The following is a 19,967-nucleotide window of genomic DNA, read 5'->3' as shown; positions in this document are numbered from 1 at the left end:
TCACAATATAAAAAAAAAAAAAACCTGCATAATTTTTCAATAAAATATGAAGCGTTTCAAGTCAGTTATAGAGAAGTTTTTAAAAATAGGGTTATTCATCCATCGATTTTCTACTTCTTATTCCTGTTAAGGGTCACGGGGGCTGGAGCCTATCCCAGCAGCCTTCAGGCGAGAGGCGGGGTTCACCCTGGACAGGTCGCCAGTCCATCACAGGGCCAACACATAGAGACAGACAACCATTCACACTCACAGCCACATCTACGGTCAATTTAGAGTATCAGTCAGCCTCGCCTTTCTCACATTTTTGTAATCAACTCCACAAATGTTCCTTTAAAACTATAACACATGACCCAACAGTTAGGATGGTCTGAGTGCAAAAGGCAAGTAAAATGACGCGTGAGGCCAGTGAATCTTGCAACATTTTATCTAAAGTTGTGCTGAGGAGACCGTTGAGAGTGGAACACGCGCAGTGACGATCTGAAATTTGAGGATTGTTTTAACTCACATCAAGTATTCATATTGGCTTTGGATGAGTAAATCACTGACACACTTGCGGAGTCGAGCTCTGCTGTACGGGCGTTTTAAAAAGTCTTCACACGTGAGAAAGAAAGATTTATCCACATATTTGTCAAAAAATAAATAAAAAAATTCAATAACAACAAATGGATTAAGGTAGACGCACTTTATTCCTAAAACAGAAGCTGCACCATCAGTAGCGGCACACAATTATATGTACACATATACACACACAATTACCTAAATCTGTTATATAAAATATATAATCTGACAATGTACCTTTTAATTCCTCTTCAGAGCTCATTGAGTTACTGTGCGAGAGACTCTGGAGCCAAAGCAGACAGAGAGGTAAGTCTCATCCACTCATTGGGTGGGACGCAAATGCCCAGGCCAGCTTTACTTCATTTTTACAGCATGGCAATAAAAAGGTCTGTACCCTTTGAAAAAATAATATTCTAAAAGCAATCTACAGCAAATTCACTTGAACGGGGTTTTTTTTTTCCGTGTGGTAATTGAGAAAATTACACTTTTTAAACCAATTCCTTTACAGTGAGATGTACACACCCTCTAGGATTTGTAATATATAAAAGATATTAAGCATTAAAAATTCCACATTTAAAAACTTACAATAAATAATATATGCAGGCATTTCATTAAGATAAAATTTCATAGATTGCAATCTACAGTCATTAAAAAGACAATTTATTTTCCATTACGAAACCTCCCTTGATCATCCAAAATGCTAAAATGGATTCTTGGCATCTGATTGATTGAGTCTGTGTGTGTGTGAATCTGTGTGTATGAGTGTGTGTGGTAGTGTATGCGTGCGTGTGTGTGTGTGTGTGTGTGTGAGTGTGAGAGAGAGAGAGAGAGAGATTCATCAAGGAAGAGGAGCGGATGCTTCATCCATATTTATCCTGACGGGAGGACGACATCCTGCGAGTGTCCGAGATACTTCATAGTAGAAATTCCACGACTCCGCAGATCAAATCTCAGCACTGTGATCCCGTTAAGAGATCAAAGCATGTTCATGATAAAGTTGTACATCTGGGTGAGCACCACAAAGTGGACTGGCAGACAGGAGCGCCGGTCCTGAGTCGCAGGATCGCACGTCAGCCAGGAGAGGGCGTTGTATTGCTCCAGAACAAATCTGACACACACAAGGAAGGAAGCAGTTTTATTAAAAAAAAAAAAAGTACGAACGGGCTGAAACACACCTTTATTTTAATATCAACTTGTTCATAGCGGCGTACCTGAGCACATCAGAGGTGTGGTTGGAGTCCAGAGGGTGGGAGTGTTTACTGTGCAGAAGCTCGTCTGATTGGACCGAAGACACATGCAGGTGTAGAGAGGCCTGGCACAAGAAAATATTATGTACAATAACTAGAATATCAAAATGAAACATGCCATTAAAAACTCTGTCCACCGTTGATTGAATTTGAGCACACTTGTGTTGAACTATCAATCTTTTAACAGAACATTCATCAATCGTTAAGGAACTCTTTTCAGCAAAAATACCAAATACTCCATCATACCTGCTTCTATTTAATCAAATATTAAAATTAAAACTGCTGTTAAAACACTTGTGTCCAGCTTTAAGAAGATGTGTGATGTTTTCTTCGACGTTAAAAACAGTAAGAGGACAAAGCAGCGGCGGAATCAAGGTTGAATCACTGCCTGGAAGAGTTTTCAACACCGGTAAGAATCTCTACCTTGAGGAAAAGTGGGCACTGGTTCTGGGCTTGAGGGCAGGCAGACCAGAACCAGTCGGGCAGTGGTCCAGCCTTGGCTGTGGAGACGAAGTAGCCGAGAGCCATCGGCTGCTGCAGGATGTTCAGAGCCTCCTCGTGCGACTCCATGCGATCTGCACTCTGACCCTGCAAAGAGAAGAACCGCCTGAATTAGAATCAGAGGACCGAAAAACAAACATTTCTGGTTAAAATATTCAACTGATGGATTGATCGAGAAGGAGAATGACCTTGCTTCCATCTCCACCCTGGTGGTAGTGGGAGCCGGGAGAATGAACAGGGGAGGTGGTGGGGGAGTTGGGCAGGATGTTGATGAGGTCAGGATCCACCATGTCGTTGTCAAACAGGTCAAAGATGCCCATTCCGTCCGATCCATCTGAAGAGAGACAGAGAGCTCCAGGTTGATTTGTGTCTGGACTGCTGAAAGCGTCATCTGCAACTCAAGGACTTGGACAACCTACCAGGATTTATGGGGTTGAAGTTGATCTCGATGGGTTCTGAAGTATTTGTGTTGACCTGCACCATGGCTGAGGTGGGGAACACCAGGATGTGTGTGCAGGATGTGTCCTGAGGCGTGCTCAGCTGGGATGTTTGCATGTTGAGCGTGGTGCTGCGACCAAACACTGAACCGGTTGACACAGAATCTGCATAAAGGAGAAAATGTTATTAAGGAGGAAAAACGAACCTGTTGTTCAGACATTTACACAAAAAAGGGTTTATTTTTTCTCTGTCTGGTTTTACCTGGCATGATTACAAAAGATCCTTGTGGCTCCATGGCAACCAGACAGGCGCTAAGGATGCTGGGAGTGTCTGCAGCGGAGATGCCGCACATCCTGCACGTCTCTTTCAGACGTTTACTGAGGGACTGTAAGTTCCTCCTGCTCAGCAAAATACTCCAATCTAGAACCGGAACCACAGCACATCGGTGTGTGTAGATTAAGTGGTGAACAGTGTGTGTGATAACCCCTGCAGGTGTGTGTATGTGTACCTCTCAGCTCGCCATGACCCATTCTACCCAGCCGGCCAATCACTACCCTCCATGGCAGTGATGTCACTTGCACCAGGCCGAGACACCAGTCCCACAGCTTCTGCAAACCCAGCCGCCTAGCTGAGCCCGTTTTCCTACGAGCCCTGAACCACAACGTCACAGTGAGTTTAAACTCAGACTAAAGCTCATTTATCAATCAGCTCTGCAGGGCTGCTGCGTCTCTTACCGGTTGGGTACGTCGATGCTGATGATGCAGGTCTCCAGCAGTTCTCCGTGCTGGTCTGTACAGGAGGCCAGCAGCCAGCGCTGGTCATGGGACAGGCAGTAGCCCACGAACAGGACGTTGTACTTCTGGGATGCCTCTCCAAACGTCTCCCCGAGCTCAGTCTGCTTATCTTTCACTGGAGCCAAAATGAAGGGCGGCGTATAGAGACGCAGACACTCAGGCCGCTGCGTGAAGAGCAAAAAAAAATTACATTTTAAAAAGGATAAATATTCAAAACAATATGAGGACAAAAACAAAAACTGCTGCCCCTTCCAAGTTCACCTCTGGATTCTTGAGTGCCATGTCGATGGCAAGACCAGGACCAAATCCTGTCAGGGCCTTGAAGTTGGTGGAGTTGGGCAGAGGCCGGCGACACTGAGTGAACACGGAGAAAGCCAGCGACTTTAGGTGCTGGCTGTAGAGGTGACGTTCCCCACTGTGAACCGGCTGCAGCAGATACTGGCAGGGAACAATCTGATGAGAGAACATAACGTTAGACAGGTTTCACTTTAGCGTTCACCTCGTCTACATTAGCGTGAGTACAAGTCTTACACCTAAGATCATCAGCTGGGAAATGACATTGTTAGTTTTCAGTTACGCTGGTTTGCTGTCAAGATGAAGATGTCAAATTTTAAATGTTCCTCAATGGAAAGATGAAAAGTTCAAATTCAACTCGATTTTCTGACATCTTAAGTATCACGTTCGTCAATAATTTACTCAAGTCTCTAACTGTGTTATACCTTTGTATTTAATTAATAAAATACAAATCTGCACCTTCATTCTGGCTGTTAAATCCCATTTTGTGCGACAAAAACAAACCGAAGCAAAATATTTTGTGAACAGGAGCACATGTTTAAAGTGACGGACAAACATTCCCTAAAATACGGCAAACAATTTTCCCCCAGCAGGTACACTGTTCTAGCTGTATCATATTCTACTACACAGTGAATGTACTAAAGCTGAGGCCTTTAGCATATGAGCACTAATTCCCTTCGGCATGTTGATGCAACTTTGTGTCAAGCATGACAGGTGTGGCAGTTACCGACTCAGCTAGTTTTTGCTAATGAGTCCCTGGGTCCTTCTCACATCCCAGTGTGAAGCTCTGTTGTGGCTCAACTAGCAGAGCGACTCATTCCAAACTAATTAAGCGGTAATATTTCCGACCCAAAATACTCTAAACCTTCAAACACATGCAGTTTTGAGAGAAGGAGACTTTGATGTGTGCATGTACCTGTACAGAGACAGCGTTTCTGATGTGAGCAGGAAGAAACTGGAGCATTTCCATGTAGCAACGCAGGAGGCCCAGAGTGTAGGAGCTGGAGTAGACCTCCCTGTCTGAGTCTGCGTAGCTAAAGGGGTCCACGATATAAACCACGATGGCAGGCGGGTAAGACACAGCGTGGGATTCTCCATCTGTTGGCTTGCCCACTTTGTCTCTCTCCATTGTGCTGTTAAGAGAAGACAGATGCTCATTAAGCGGGCCAACAAAGGAATCAGATCTAATGCAGCAAACACACTGCAGGGAAACAATGCAGTTATGATGCTAGACGTTCATGTATGAGAGCATGAAGTCGTTAAAACAGTGTGCGGGTGATCATGACGACTAGCTGCTGCTTGTGCAAAGTAACGTTTTCAGGTAAGTTGAAATTAGAGTGAAAGAAAATAAGGATTAAGTTGAATTCTGTAGGATCACGGATCTATTAGAGCAGCATGGTTAGGCAAGAAAAACTCAACTTTAGGAACAGGACAAAAATAAGGGGAGAGCAAATTAAATGTGTTTCGACCCCTACTGTATGACAAGTTAAACATGAGCAACCAGGGGTCTCACTTAGAAAACAGTGCACGGGACTCAAACTAAATGTGTACGAACGCAAAGAAGCCAACAATGATGTACGCCGAACAATATTCAGATTTATAAAACTGGTGCACGCGCACCTGCAAGCAACTTCTCTTTATAAATCACAGTCTACAAATGTAAGGAAGAATGTCATGTATCATTACACTGGTGTCACTTCAGGATTCACCTATTTACAATGATCAGCCTTGCTATAATTTCATTTTGTCTTTATATGGATTTCCCATTCACACATTTGCATCCAAGTGTGTACGTTCTCACAACTGTTGTGTGGAAATCGGTGTGCGCCAGTTTCGGGAACTATTATTCATATGCGACCGATATGAATCAGTCCAGAGCACAAGTATAGACTTCATGTCTCCCAGTGTGAAGTTAGTGAGGCATCGGACAAAGACAGACCAAAGAAACTTGGCTGTAAATCTCCTGCACTGCTGTCAACATTTGAGATGTTCGCATTAAACGAAATGAATATGTTCACACTTTAAGTGAGATAACTCACCTCTCTGGCGTCTCAGTGGGGCCTTGAGCCTGGTTGGAAGTGGGTCCATTCTCTGCCAGACCTCCCGGGCCCTGTGAGTTTGACTGGGGTCCATTCTGAGATGTACTGCCTGGCAACCCTGTTGTTCCAAACTGGGAGTAGGAGCCTGGCTTGGCTGACGCCATTCCCCCGATAGTCTGGGATCCTGAGGAGGAGGAGGAGGGAGGGGTGCTGTTGACCTGGGCAGAGCTGGTGCTGGAGCTGGTAGTGTTGGTGCTCTGGTGTCCTGAGGTGGTGCTGGAAGAGCTGGAGGTCTGGGAGGAGGAGGAGGCCACGGTAGGGCTACGCTGGGACAACAGAGAGCTATCCAAGGTCTGTTCTGACAGGTATGGCGCTGAAAGGTTGAAGAGGACAAAACGTTACAGCCTTGCACTATTAACAATTAGTGTTTTTCAAATTCAGGAGTAAATAAAGTTGTTACCGAGATCATAGCGGCACACTTGAGCAAAGAGTCTGAGTTTATTAAAGGCTTCATTGTTTCCGTCTCTGGCAGCCATCTTAAGAAACCAGTCACTGAGGGGCTGCTCCGTCATGCTCCTGCCTTCCATGGTTCCAACCTTCAGTATACCCTCTGGGTGACTTTTGCAGATGGGCCTATGTTGGCCGAGCTGGCATGCCTGTCAACAAAAAAAAAAGGGAGTGCATGGGAAACAGAAGCAGTGTTCTTCAGAAGATGAAACTGTTTTTGCAGGCATGTCAGTACAAGAAAGCTGCCAGGTGCGTACCTCATACATGGCGCTCAAATCTTTGAAGAAAGTCTTTGCTTTGCAGAGAAGAGCTTCATTTTCTGGGCAAATGACGACGAAACCAACATCCCTCTGGGAACCAAATGGATCGAGGAGAAGCTTCTCCCAGTAGGGCAAACCAAAAGGAGACAGCACCACAAAATCATATTCATAACCGACCAAAAAGGTGGGGATGGGCAGTGGCTCGGGAGACTCATCTGTACCTGTGTTGATAAGAAGACAAGGATTAAAACTCCTGCCACAACAGCGTGACCAACAATGAGATACTGCCTTCATCACACAAACCGTAAGATCCCCTCCCAGCCATCTTGTGAAACTGCTGCCAGGTGAGCGGTCCTTGTACCCCCCAGGAGCGCACGCTCCTTTTCTTCTGAATCGTGTCCTGCAACACCGGCTGAAGGGATAACAACACGCGCAGGACGTCCTGAGAGAAGAGCTTGCTCATATCTGCTGCTTCAGGAGAAAAAAAACAAAGAGAAAGCCTTAACTTTGCTATGTTTGCGGTTAGCAACAACAAAAGATTAGCTTGTAGTTATCAAAAAAAACCCACATACATTTGCATTTTGGCCACTGATGAAGACAGGTGCTTTTCACGAGTGCTTCATCCACTTTGCCTCCTGACATATTGTCCATGAATTGCCTGCCATGCTCCAGAGCCATGTAGCAGTCATTATAACAATCTCTCTCTTCGACCCTCAGGAAAGAACTGGGGGCTGCGCTGGCTTTGGGGTATTCCACACCAGCCATGGGTGCGAACGGGTTGGTGCACTGGTCCTGCAGCAGCAGTATGAGCTCATCTGGAGGTTTCTCCTTCAGACCACCTCCCTTGTGTTTTGCTGAAGCTCGCAGCTCTTCATAACTCCGCTCTGTATCACGGCTGGCATCGGAGCCTCGCCCGACCACGTCCAGCTCGTCCTCCAAGAAGAGCCCAGCTGATTGGCCAAACCGCCGATTTGAGACGGCACTGAAACCACAAGTGCAGGGGTACTGGGCCTCGCCGTTATCCTTGAGATACACACCGACATCAGCTCCTCGGATGTTCATGTTGCAGACGCAAACGCAGCAGCTGTCGAAGTTGCAGTCCTTGAAGAGGTTCATGACTGACTCGGACAGAATGAGAGTGACATAGAGGCTGTGAGCCTCCGGGATGGAGGGTACAGTGGCCGGCTCCACAGAACTGAGGGGCCGACAGGTAGAGGAGGTGGAGGCAGGGGAGTAAAGGTCAGAATTGTCATATTTGAGCGAACCCTGGACGCTAGACGGACCACGGGGAGTCCGTGGGGTGCGCGGTGTGCGGGGGGTGGGCACAGAGAAGCGCGGTGTTGCTGGGGAGGGCAGGATACCCGTGCCACTGTTGCTGGGAGGCGCACTGCTGGACATGAAGGGCGTGTGGGTCTGTGGGGTGTGGGTCTGGAGGTCTTCTGGCTCCACACTGGGGATGTTACTTTTCCAAAGAGAAACACATTGTAAAATTAATTTCATGAACTTTCAACAAATCATTTTATTTAAGACGAATCTGAGCTATGAAATTTTCCTGTTTTCGATTGGAAGATTTAATGACCAACGCATATAGTGTTTGTTTGTTTTTACCCGTCTTTGGTGGTCACCGGGGGCATCAGTTCCATTTTGCCCATTGTCCAGCTGCGCATGTACACACACTTGTGTTCTGGCAGTTTGATAGGCAACATACACTGGCTGGGTAGCGTCTTCAGAGGAGCGTACATGGAACAGCCGATGAATGACTGACACGTGTCCGGCTTGTACACAAAGGAGAAATCCTAAAAGAAAAAAAAAAAGAAAATAAAAGAAACATCTGTCAACATTAAGGCAGCATCACTGACTTCATACTTGTGTGGTATGTGATGGAGGCTTCCAAACCTTTATCTCAGATGGCTTTGGGCTGCAGAAACCCTCCTCTACCTCCATCTTGAAGTGGTTGTTGAGCTGGCTTCCATCCAACAGGGACAGCCCCACTCCTGCTTCCAAGCTGTCCTTGGTCCCAGAGTTCATGGGAGAGTAACCCTGCTGTTCCAAGGAAGGTGGGGTGGGAAACATCTGGTGCAGGTCTGCTGAGCCTATAGAAGGGCGATATTGCTTTTCTTGAGAAAAATGTTCATAAGATGACTATGAATGATGCATAATGATTATCTTGTGGTTTTCTTACTTATACAAGACAAGGAGTCCAACGAGGCCGGTTTAGTTTCTTTACAGCCAAACTTGTCCTCTATACCCACTCCAGCTCTTTTGGATCCAGGCTGTGCATGAAGTTAAAAATAAAGTATTTAATATGTTCTTCAATCAAATATATTTATGATTCTGAGAAATCAGACGGCAGGCCTAATATCTTTATTCAAGATGAGTTTATGGATGCACTTACCGCTAACTCATCCTCGTCTGAATTGAAGATTTTATCCAGGTCACTATAGGAAACAGCCAAGTCGTTCTCATGAATAAGGCTAGTTGAGGCGGATGGTTTACTGCCTGATGGACCCTGGCCATCTGCACCACAAGACAAAATGGAGAAGAGGTTGCAGAGGATCACATGAAAAAGTAAAAGGACAAAAAACAACTCTAAATTTAACTTCTGATTTAAATCAATTATAAAGCCAAAGCACCGTGTGAAGAAAGGAAGATATTCTCACCATCAATCCCTGTTCCCTCGTCCATCTGTGTCAGAAGAGAAAACATGGATTAAAACTTTATAAACAATGGATGCTTTTCTAAAACCCGCCACGCAATGCGGTGAAGTTGCCGTATGTTTAAAATGGTGGCTGTCGTTTGTAAATTGTACAAAAAAAAACCTGATACAAACAGTATTGGTAGGTCCTCGTAGTATTTCACTTATTTTGCAAAATGAAAATGAAGCTCAAAAACCAAAGGATCACTCACTGTAGCACCTAGAAAAACACTGAACTAAATTGACAGTGGTTACATTAACAGACACTATAACAGCCTTCCATCTACAATAATAAGTGGTTACATTTTTTTTTGCAGTAAATTTGCAGGAAGTGGCAAGGTCTGCGATTTAGTGAGAAAATTGTGGTTTCTGTTAATCTGAAAGTGCTTGTTAACAGTCGTATGCTTTTGTGTAGCTGCCACTGATAAGAGCGATGTGGTCACATGCTTGCATGACAACCCTCAGGTTGAGGAGCATTACTTATACATCTTTGAAGTAGTGTTTACATGAATATGTAACATTTACTTACTGCATTTGACACCATTTCTTGGTTAGTTTTACTGTGAGGCTTTGGTATTTTTGTTTATCAATGTGTTTAATACAGCTTACGTGAGCTGGATGTTAAGCGTGTTTTGCCAAGTGATGAATTGGAAGTGGAACATTGCGCATGCCATTTCCCACACGCAGAGAAAAGCCTTTGTGTAAAATGCTTACTGACATAAACGTGAATATTCCTACAAATGTGCCACATATAAACACATTATAGTACTTAGTTACACTTATTAGTACACTTAGTTGTAATATTGTATAGATGTAAACCTTGTCATTGGTTTCATGTGAACGCACATGAGGCGTAGCACAGACTTTATTTTACTTCAAGAAAATGTCAGCTATTGTGTCAACAACAACAACAAAAAAAGCAACCTTTTGTTACTTTTTTTTGCAGTGAAATTCCTAATCTTTACTACTTAAGTACAGGAATTTTGAAAACAAACAAAAACACATGCAACCCCATGTACATTCCACAGTCTGGCTGATTTTGCATTTATTACTGTTACTCCGGAATCCGGTTTTCTTGGGGGGGCTGTCTGTGACTGGGTTCTGGTTCCCACCTTGTGTTTCTTGCTGCCATCCCTCTCAGCTCCTGGCTTGTCCTTCTCGGTGAAGCTAAACTCCTCATCTCCCTCTACGAAGGCGTACGGGTCTGGCTCCTCACTGTGTTCTCCATCTCCTGTGGCTGAGACCAGATGGGTGTTCTTCCGCTGGACGTAAGTCTTAACCAGTTCCTGGGAAACTTTCAAAGGCTGCATGGAGCCTGACATCACCCTGAGAGCAGAGAAAATGAGCAGAAATAAGATGATGTACGTGGTGAAATACATTTTTTATTGCAGATGAATTGTTAATTACTTACTCAGTGGCAGACACGACACTGTCTGCTCCTCCTCCAGAATCATCTCGTAGCTTGTCCAGAGGGAGCTGGGGGGTTAGAAAGGTAGATGCCTTCTTCCTAGGTAGGTTGAAATACTTCCAGGGGTTGTGGGTGGAATCTTCGTTGGGGTTAATGGCTGAACCGACAAAAACAGTGGGTTCCAAGGTTTCATTAAAGGGTGGAGGGAAGGGCAAAGGCATAGGCATAGGTATGCTTTCCAGCTGAGGCTCATCAGATGAGCCCTTCTGTGGCAGAAGACAAGGCTCCACCGATGGAGGGTAGAACGGTTGGTGAATGGGAGTGGACGAGTTCTTCATGCCACCTGGAGTCATGTCGCCTTCTGTATGGTCACAGGGATGTGGGCTTAGAGGAGGGGGAGGCGGGGACCCTACGAGGTCTGCAGGGGGGCCATGTGTGTGTAACGTAGGGGCTTTGGAGGGCGCCGTGTCCACATGGTGCAGGCTAGGATATGAGCCCTCCTCCGGTGTTCTGAGACAAAGCCTCTGATTCTGAGGCTCCAGGGACTGCTCCTCACTCACGAAGTTGCGGTGGTGAAAAGGCGTCTGCGGCCTCTTCTGCTGCTTCTCCCCCTTCTCCAGCTTCTCGCCCAGCTTGTGCTTGGGGGCCGGCTGGATGGGCTGGCCTAATGAAGGTGTGTGTCCTGAGGTGCTGCTGGATCGCTGTTTCTGATTCTTATGTCTGGGTAAGAATAGAAACAATTGTTTACGTATACTCTTAATTATACAACTTGACATATCAACTTGTAAAGACATGACACACAACACACCTTGAGCAATTGCAGTGAGGCCTATGTGTAGACTCCACAAAATCCCAAAGTCCAGTTTTGTCTGATTCCTCCTCACAGGTCCCGTTGGTCAAGGTGGTAAACTTCCGCCTTTAATCAGGAGCAGATAGATGTTTTACAATCACCCATTATTACGAATGCTAATTAATTTTGAGGATGGGGAAAAAGCTCCCAACATACTTGTTCCCTGTACGGTTGATGTTATACTCCTGCCACACAGTCTCCACCATCTGGCTGGCCAGCCTGCGAGGGATTTTGCCTCCATGAAGACTGTTGTTAGAGCTGTAGCCATCAGACGCCGAGGACAATTTCAACCACCTCTGCACAGGCTGATAATCTGTGAAGGTGAGATCATTTCAATCTAATTATTGAGCAGAATGCCACAGAAAGTAAAGGCTGATCAATGTGGTCTTAATCTCACAGGTTCCATTGTTGAAGCGTGTGAAGCCTTACCAGTCTGAGCTTCCTCTGGCGACGTGGGAGGAGTCAGAGTGACAGAGGACATGGCGGGATCTCTGTGGGCTGCCTGGCCCTGCTGAGTGCCACACAAGCTTCCTGAGGTGTTGGCAGAGCCCTGAGGGACCACCACTGGGAGGTCCGACAGGGGGAGAAGCACCAGGCAGGAAGGGTAAACCATCCGAACTCCAGCTGGAACCAAACACATGTGAACTTAATATGGCATCTTTTTAACTGCGTAGAAATTGTATTCATTTTTTTTCGCAATTCATGGTCCCACCACAATATCTGAACTCCAAAAATTAATTATCCATACCACAGCTCAAGATATTGAGAGAGAAATTGAGAAAATGCTGCAGCAAATCCCTGAGTATTTTATTCAGTCTAGTAGTTTTTTCGACTATTTTATTACTGTTTGAAGAAGAATAATTGAACAGATCCGGGTGGCTGGTGAAGGAAGCAGCTGAGACTTTCCTCCATTTATAATAACACCTTTAGCTCTATTGCAATTGTGATCTGACCTCCAATCCATCCAAATAGATCCCCTGGCATTAAACGAACATGAAAACCCAAAGTTTTTTAATGTATAGCGATGCCTTACCAACAAGGACCTCCACAGCTGCTAAGGAGTCATCCTCCCACTCCGTATACTCCATCTTGTCCTCCTGGACCTCCTTGGGATTGGGACTGATGGGATAAAACTGCCTCCATTCTTCAATTAGCTTCTGAGTTGGATGGTCAGACATCTTAAAAGCCTGGCCTGTGAGGGTGCCGTTCAAGCCGTATGGGCTCAGGATGACTGGAATATAGAACAGAGGGACAACAGTGGGGTCAGATAAATCATGAACAGGAAAAAAGAAAAAAAAGAAAAAAGTGTATATTGTGGAAATCCTTCCTACCTTGCAGGGGGCTCGAGCTCTGCTGTGCCAGGCTCAGGTGCTCCTCGCTTAGTCGCTGAAGAGGCTGATGTTGAGCGATCTCCACACTGGTGCACACGTTGCTGTCACCATGTACGAAGAAGGTGAAAGCACAGGACAGGTGCTCGCTGTGGGGGGCGGGAATTGATGTATTTTAATGCTCAGAGAAATTGGTTTGCAAGAATAACCCATTATTAAGAGAGAGACAGGAGAAAAAAAAAACCCATTTGAATCAAGTTTCAACTTGCTGTCAACATCCAAGAATCTAAGAGAGGGTAAAACCGCTGCAGGCCATTCTGTATACTTGTCACCATGCATTGTTGCAGTATGACTGTGGAAGGGTGGAGAAGATGATTGAGATGATAAGATATGTTTCTTTGCATACTGCTGCTGTCTGAAAACTCCAATTCATAAGAGTGTTGACGTGACAACAGACAAGTTTCTCACAACATTAAGGGATGTAAATGAATCAAAAGTAAACATAGGAAAAGATTTTAGTGCTGAAAAGTGAAAGGGGAAAAAAAAAAATCTTTATTTTCAAACTATTTTAGGAGGGACGAGCAGCTAAATGCACTAAAATAGTACTTGTTGACATGGTTGCTGTAAAATCACAGTGCGGACTCAGCACTTCCCAAAACCACCCTGTTACCAGCCAGAGAGGGCAGCGAGACTGCCAGTCTTCTCTATAAGGAGACCGTGCTGCTTCCTCAGCACACGCTTGGATTGGATGGGATATAAAAAGATGACAAAAGAAAAAGCCAACAGGACACTGGAATAAACAAAATAATAGGAATATAACAAAGACTTTAACAGGGGTCGGAGCAGATACTATTACGGGTTATGGCAGGAGAGGATTACGAGAAATAACCAGTTCACTTCAAAATGTGCAGCGGTGTAATAGAGTGGAGTTTTAACATGACAGACGGGTTCAGTTTTGGATTGTCACCAAGTAACACTGGGAATTCTCGTAATTAAGTGACAGCTGAAATAATCTCTCCTCAGCAGTGTGTCATTTTAACTACACATGGCAGATGTGTAGACAGCAAAAGGTGCTACCGTAATGTTTCTTTACTGTACTTTGCTTCACCTTTGATTTTACAGGCCACTCAGAGCAGCAGCACTCACAGGCTAAGGTGTAGACCCCAGCAGGAAAGAGGGGAAGATTAATTCTAGGAAACCATGAGAGGAAATACCAACAAAACGTCTGATAGGCGTTAGAACGTGGAAACAAATTAAGCAACTACCTGGAAAAGGAAACCCGGAGAAATTCACCAGTAGCCCAAAAAACTCAACAGGGAAATCTAATTAAACTGAAACCCTTTAATAGAGCTGCTTTGAAACCATGAACAAAGTTCCTGGACGGAACATGAGCCAAAGGCATCACACATCAGCGTGGATCGACGCAGCCAAAAAGCCCAGGCTCAAATTAGCACATCAGGGAACTCCAGGATTCCCCAGCCCCCTTTATTCATAAGCTTCGGGGTGCCAAATCTATGCCACCAACTAACGGGAGGTGAGAAAATACAGTGCAGCAGAATCTGAAACCTATCTGTGGGCTGGGGTCGGTTTAGCTTAAGGTTGTGCTTCTAAAACAACACAAACCAGTTTTCCTTGCAGCTGGGAAAAGTTAGGTGCGGACAAGAATATTACCTTGGAAATACTGCACTACTACTGAGCCAATCCAGATCAAATGCAACATACAGATGTTGTCACATGATAGGTAATTATAACATGAATAACATGTGACAACTAAAAATAATCCAATCCTCCACAACGGTTAGGGTTAGGTTCCAGGAAGATCCTCAAAATTTCAGTGCCTAAATTTCTAAAATTGTGGCGCTATGGTGGGACGTTATTATTTAAATACTCCAACAGATTAACTTTAAACCAAGAGTTGAATCAAGTCTTTTTTTTTTCCCCCTCATGTCATAACATGCTTCCGTTCCTCTTTGTTCCAGTCTTTTTGGCAAAATCGGTTTCACTGGAAATCATGTTACAACAGTGCAGTAATCTGCCCGTTCATAAGAGATTTGAATGTGCCAGCGTCCTGTAGGCTGCTGCTCAGCAAAATGACATAATGTCGCTTTAAAGCCTGTTCTCAATTTGTTCAAGCCATTTCTATAATAAGACATTTCATTTCCCGAAAGGAGCTATCAGCATATAACACAGCTGGAGCCGTATAGGTGCAAGCAGCATTTCTCCGGATGAATCCAAAAGGGAATCCTCACAAGGAAAGGACGTGAAGGGCGGAGAACAAAAACAGGAAGTTAAAAACACTAAAACAACTTTCACAATAATCAAATGTGTCAAAACCCTACTTCCAGTAAATATAAAGACACATTTCGCAGTAAAATCACCCCTTACTAACAACAGCTGTGACAGTCAGCCCCCACATGCTAGGAAAGCATGTGACTTCATGACGGCTTTTATTTAGCAGGCCATACCTTTTATTAATGGCCTTCTCCTCCTTCTGATAGGGCTTGACAAACCACTTGCCGATGCGAACAAAGCCACGGTTCATGAGACAGCGCTCCAGCAGGTTGTGGATGGCTTTGAACAAGAGTGTTCGACACTCGTAGGACAGGCCACTCTCCCACTCGCCATCCTCCTCACCTACGGCAAGGCAGAGAGTAATGACAAAGCTTTTAATTCCCAATGCCTCTTTAATGAAAACATCCCGGTAAAGAGAAACGCATCAAGTTCATGTTGATATGTGGTTTAACAAGCCCTGTCATCCAATTGTTCATTAAGAAAAAAAAGCAACTACCTGACTGACATCTTTGGAACATGTGAAAAAAGTAATCATTGTGCAGTTACATATCCAAAATAGAATAATGATATGTGACACAGAGGGTGAAATCTGCAACGACAAGGTGTTAACATTTTGAAAGGAAACGGATGACAAATCTGTGTTGTTGTTCAAAAAAGGGAAAAAAAAAATTCCTGACCCTCCTTGAGATGGGAGACAGAATACGTAGCAGCCATTTACATCAGACAGTCTGCCCTGGGGCTATTTGCCACAGCTATACACAGCAGTCCGCCCTCCATCGTACAAGACTGAAATACTGCGGTTGGGAGCCAATACATTCAGCAACACTTCACAAGACCATAAATCAGATAAATTATCATAACATATCAGAATTTGATTTAGTAAAGAAGAATTTTCTTGTAACCGTTTTAATTGTTTTTCCTTCGTCAAACAACTTAAAGTCCTGTTTCGGTTCAGTATGTTTATGGTTTGTGGTCCACTCTTGTTAATTTGTAGCAGTGAGAGCCGCATTTGGGTTGTGTCTCCAATGAGAATACCCGTTTTAATTTTACTTCCCATAGCGTGACACCCATCACTAGACAGGCACCCTGTTTATTTGGTAAAAAATGACGTGACAAATTAAGAGCACGTTCCGAACGGGTGGAAGCCTCCCAGAGCAACCATGGCGCAGTTGAACAACAGATTTCCACCTCAGTCTTCATCTTCTCAGCATGTTTGTCAGATATACGCCGGACACAGAATCTCTGAGTGAGGAGACAGTGGACTGCATCTCCCAGCTGTCCAGAAGTTGGTGGTCGGAACTCGTTTATCTGCCCCGCCTGACTTTTGACTTGTCATTCTTCACCTTTTATTGTTGGTGTTTTGAGGTTTCAGGACACTTGGATTACTTCAGAAGAGCAACATGAAGGAATTTCATGCTTTTAAAGAGTTTTTTTTTTTTTTGTAGTAGTAGTAGTTGTAGTAGTAGTTTTATAAATTGGTCAACATCTACTTTAATTCTTTCAGAGATTACTGCAACACCTTTCCCTGTGAAACTACAGCAGTGCTTTTTGGACTAAAAAACTTCACCATAACTTCCACCAGCATGAAGGTGAATGGAAAATAACTGAATGATCAAATTTTGGTGAATTATCTTTTTAATGTGGGGCAGCACAGTGCCTGTACCCTTTTTACAATTACACTAAATGGCATCACACATTCAACATGTGTAATAGGTCAAAAAGCATCTTGTTGAGTTACCACTCAAATTCCTAATCCCAAACTTGTGAGAATTTTTTGACATCCCGCCAGCTAGAGAACTGATAGTAATAACCAGATGGCATGCAGTTCCTCTCTGATCCACTGCTATTCAACTATTTTCCTTTCATTTTTGGAGAAAACAGAATGTTCAAAAGAGCAGACATTAAAACCCGTTACACCCAAACATAACTTCACACTGCACTGGAATATTTAAATAATTTCATTTATAATAGCTTTGCAGACTTAAGGTAAATTGTATTACCATGTGCATAATTGAGTGTACACGTTCAAACATTTTTGCCACTTAAACTATCATATGAACTTCATTTCAGGAGTAATCAAACGCTCACAAATCCTCAGGTGGAACCTAAGGAAAACATCCTCAACTTGCACTTACTTGAGAGTTCATTATGAATGAGCTCAGCAAAACTGGGGTCATCCCCCCACCAGAAAAGCCAGAGCTCTCTGCGACCAGGTGTGTGGTGCCTTCTCCACACACTCAGCACGTCTGCTGCCATGCATCGGCTGAAACTGCACAAGATAGGGTCCTCCTCGGTCACAGGGAAAAGGATGGGTGATGAGGTGGGTCCTTGCCATACGAATCGCCGCCATTTTATCCCGGTCAAATCAGCCTAAGAGGAGAGAGGCAGTGTCAGAGATGAACAGAAGACACGGCTGTGCAGCATTCGTTGAATAAAGGTGATCTGTGCTCTTGTCCAGCAACTGAAGGCTGTGTTTCTGTCACGGTGGAACTCCCTATCAGCAAATAAATGGTTAAAAACTGAGGCATGCTGACATCTTGAAAATACTTGCAATACTCTGAACATGTGACTCCACAATCATGCCTGAAAACTTTGCCAACATGCAGTAATTTACTCAGCAGTTGCTAATAACTGGCGACGCACCACTGAACGCCTGTGTACAATCTGATTAGTCAGTGAAATACATGAACACCATGTTGTTTGTCTACTACTGCACACTCAATGGCTACTACGTGAGGTACATGTAATGTAATACAACAAATCTGCTGTGAACTCTACTTTTACTGTTTCAGTTCTGGTTTGAAAGATATTACTGTTGTTGAGGAGTGGGTGTTATTTTTTCATATTCTGCCTATTTTTATGTGTAAATAGTTGTCTAAAATATCAGTCCAGCTCAATAACACTACTACAAATTCACATAAATACCTACCATTAATCTAAAAGAAAACGTCTCTACAACAATTGTGTCTCTGTGGAGGTATAAATTATGACAGAGTTGTTTACTGGGTCACATTAGATTGTGTAAACGTATCTAATTAAGTCTGAGTGTATCATTCAATATAGCAGTATCACTTTAATTAAGGCTTTTATAACCAGGTTTAAATAAGCCCCTGTTGTTATGACCTGTAAGAAGCGTTAATAATAGCTGGCGTATTGTATTTTTAACCAGCGCAGGGTAAACACACAATCATGCCATATTCATAAGCAACTCTCCAATAGTTGGCCTCCAGTGTGTGCTGCCTGTTATGGAAGTTGGCTGGATCACGATTTGCTAGTTGCAGGCCCGATGCCTTGACGCCAGTCTGCAACTGACGTTACAAAGCTTGTTGCCTGATTAGCCAAAATGGCTTTCTGGCCTCAATAGCAGAGCTAACGCTAGCTAGCGCAGGGAGCAGAGTCTTACCAGGCAGAAGAGGTTGGAGTGGCAGTCCTCCAAACTGGCCCCGTTTGGTACAAAGCACGAACTCATCCTTTCACAGCGTGGTTGTAACGTTTAAGTCCATTGTCTCAATCACCATCGGGGCCAATAACTGATCGGGTTAGCTCAGTGGAGAAGCGCTGTTCGGTTCTAAGTATCCTGTTCAAGCGCTGACCAACTTGCTAACTACAACTAGCCACCGCTAGTTAAACAACTTCTAGTGGTGCTAGCCACCACTAGCCTGGGAGCTAAACCAATGTTAGGCGAGCAACCAGATAGCGTCAACTATAATGTTAAGCTTTTAGCAATACGATACATCAATCCTATTTGAAATGTATTGTCTGATCTGATTAGCCGTGAGCTTGGTGCTACATAATCGTATCATCAAATAGTCAACGTTAACATGACCTGGACAGACGAGCGTTAAATCCAAAACCCGAAAATATAAAAGCGCAACCCAAATATAAGCTCTAAAACTAAAAAAAACAAACAAACTTCAAACCAAAAGCTTAGTCCCTGATGTGCTAATGCTAATGCCAGCTAGCTGATCTGAAACAATTTCAAAGCAAAGGAACTCTCCCCTCCCCCTGATCTCTCCTAGCCTGCTAGCACACAAGCTAACATACCAGAGCTTCAACGCTAGCTTGCTACCTACATAAAGCAATTAGCTACACCGCCCTCCGTTTGACTAAAACCATCCCAGTGTCCCGACATAATAAAACTACTACTAAAACGAACGAAATGCCAAAATATCGAGACTATTCATCGGCTTCTCTTCTTTGGCTGATCCATAGGTCCAGCAGATTTCCATTATTTCAGTCCATGGATTGAATTCTTTAATGGCGGCCAGGAGGACAACTCTGCCTCTCAAATCCTATTGGCCAATTTGTGGTAATGGGGGCGTCATTCGGCTTCAAGTAGCTCCATGACTTCACAGTTTACAAGATGAAAGCTCCCGTGCATCTGTCATTCTGTCGGTGGTCTTTTCTCTCTGATGTCTGTTACTAAACATGTTTCTCTGTGCAACGTCTGCTGCGTGTGACTGAACTCAGAAAGTATTTGTTTCGCGTTACCTCTAGTTACGATAGCAGCCAGAAATATACATTTATTTATTTATTTTTTTGGAAATGTAAAAATGAATAAGAGTATGATTGTGGATTGAATTACACCGAAGACACGAGGTATTTAGCAAATTCACGCACTTGCTACATCAGAAATGAAAAAAAAAATGTGATAAGATAAAACACTCAAGCAATAAAATAATCCATGCACGAGAATTAGAATATTTGTTGCGTTTTTTGACTGAGGTATTCATTTATTTATTAATTTATTTGGGCA

The 19,967-nt window shown here is 44.0% G+C and overlaps 1 protein-coding gene across 2 annotated transcripts; it reads right to left on the bottom strand.

Moving 5' to 3' along the window:
- Positions 1–680: 680 nt before the first annotated feature.
- On the bottom strand, positions 681–19,501 carry LOC147254831 (mediator of RNA polymerase II transcription subunit 13-like). 2 transcript variants are annotated; one of them, XM_086216365.1, is made up of 30 exons: positions 18,615–19,501; positions 17,347–17,581; positions 15,385–15,553; positions 12,923–13,068; positions 12,625–12,822; positions 12,021–12,215; positions 11,748–11,904; positions 11,550–11,657; positions 10,745–11,461; positions 10,446–10,659; positions 9,299–9,323; positions 9,034–9,155; positions 8,821–8,911; positions 8,535–8,731; positions 8,247–8,434; positions 7,211–8,100; positions 6,942–7,109; positions 6,636–6,859; positions 6,332–6,527; positions 5,872–6,244; positions 4,749–4,965; positions 3,800–3,991; positions 3,479–3,702; positions 3,253–3,395; positions 3,006–3,164; positions 2,726–2,908; positions 2,495–2,640; positions 2,229–2,393; positions 1,770–1,870; positions 681–1,666 (listed from the first exon to the last, which is right to left on the bottom strand). In XM_086216365.1, exons 1-30 carry the CDS (start codon positions 18,678–18,680, stop codon positions 1,534–1,536), a joined length of 6,342 nt encoding a protein of 2,113 aa, XP_086072491.1. In that variant the 5' UTR covers positions 18,681–19,501; the 3' UTR covers positions 681–1,533. The 2 variants fall into 2 exon arrangements, with proteins under 2 accessions (XP_086072491.1, XP_086072492.1); XM_086216366.1 differs by having other exon boundaries at positions 6,942–7,106.
- Positions 19,502–19,967: the final 466 nt, after the last annotated feature.

The sequence above is a fragment of the Aulostomus chinensis genome, chromosome 10 (assembly GCF_037954235.1).
Source record: "Aulostomus chinensis isolate RoL2024-O1b breed Wild chromosome 10, RoL_Achi_v1.0, whole genome shotgun sequence".
Classification (NCBI taxonomy): domain Eukaryota; kingdom Metazoa; phylum Chordata; class Actinopteri; order Syngnathiformes; family Aulostomidae; genus Aulostomus; species Aulostomus chinensis.
The sequence above is the reverse complement of the archived record's forward strand: the minus strand, read 5'-3'. Positions and strand labels throughout refer to the sequence as shown.

What these genes read in the sequence shown, in the direction of transcription:
- LOC147254831 (XM_086216365.1), bottom strand. Translation starts at nt 18,680, where the DNA reads ATGAGTTCGTGCTTTGTACCAAACGGGGCCAGTTTGGAGGACTGCCAC. An exon ending in CAGACGAGGATGAGTTAGCG is followed by an intron (nt 8,912 to 9,033) that starts GTAAGTGCATCC and finishes CTTCATGCACAG; the next exon opens with CCTGGATCCAAAAGAGCTGG. An exon ending in ATTTGAGCGCCATGTATGAG is followed by an intron (nt 6,528 to 6,635) that starts GTACGCACCTGG and finishes TTTTGTTGACAG; the next exon opens with GCATGCCAGCTCGGCCAACA.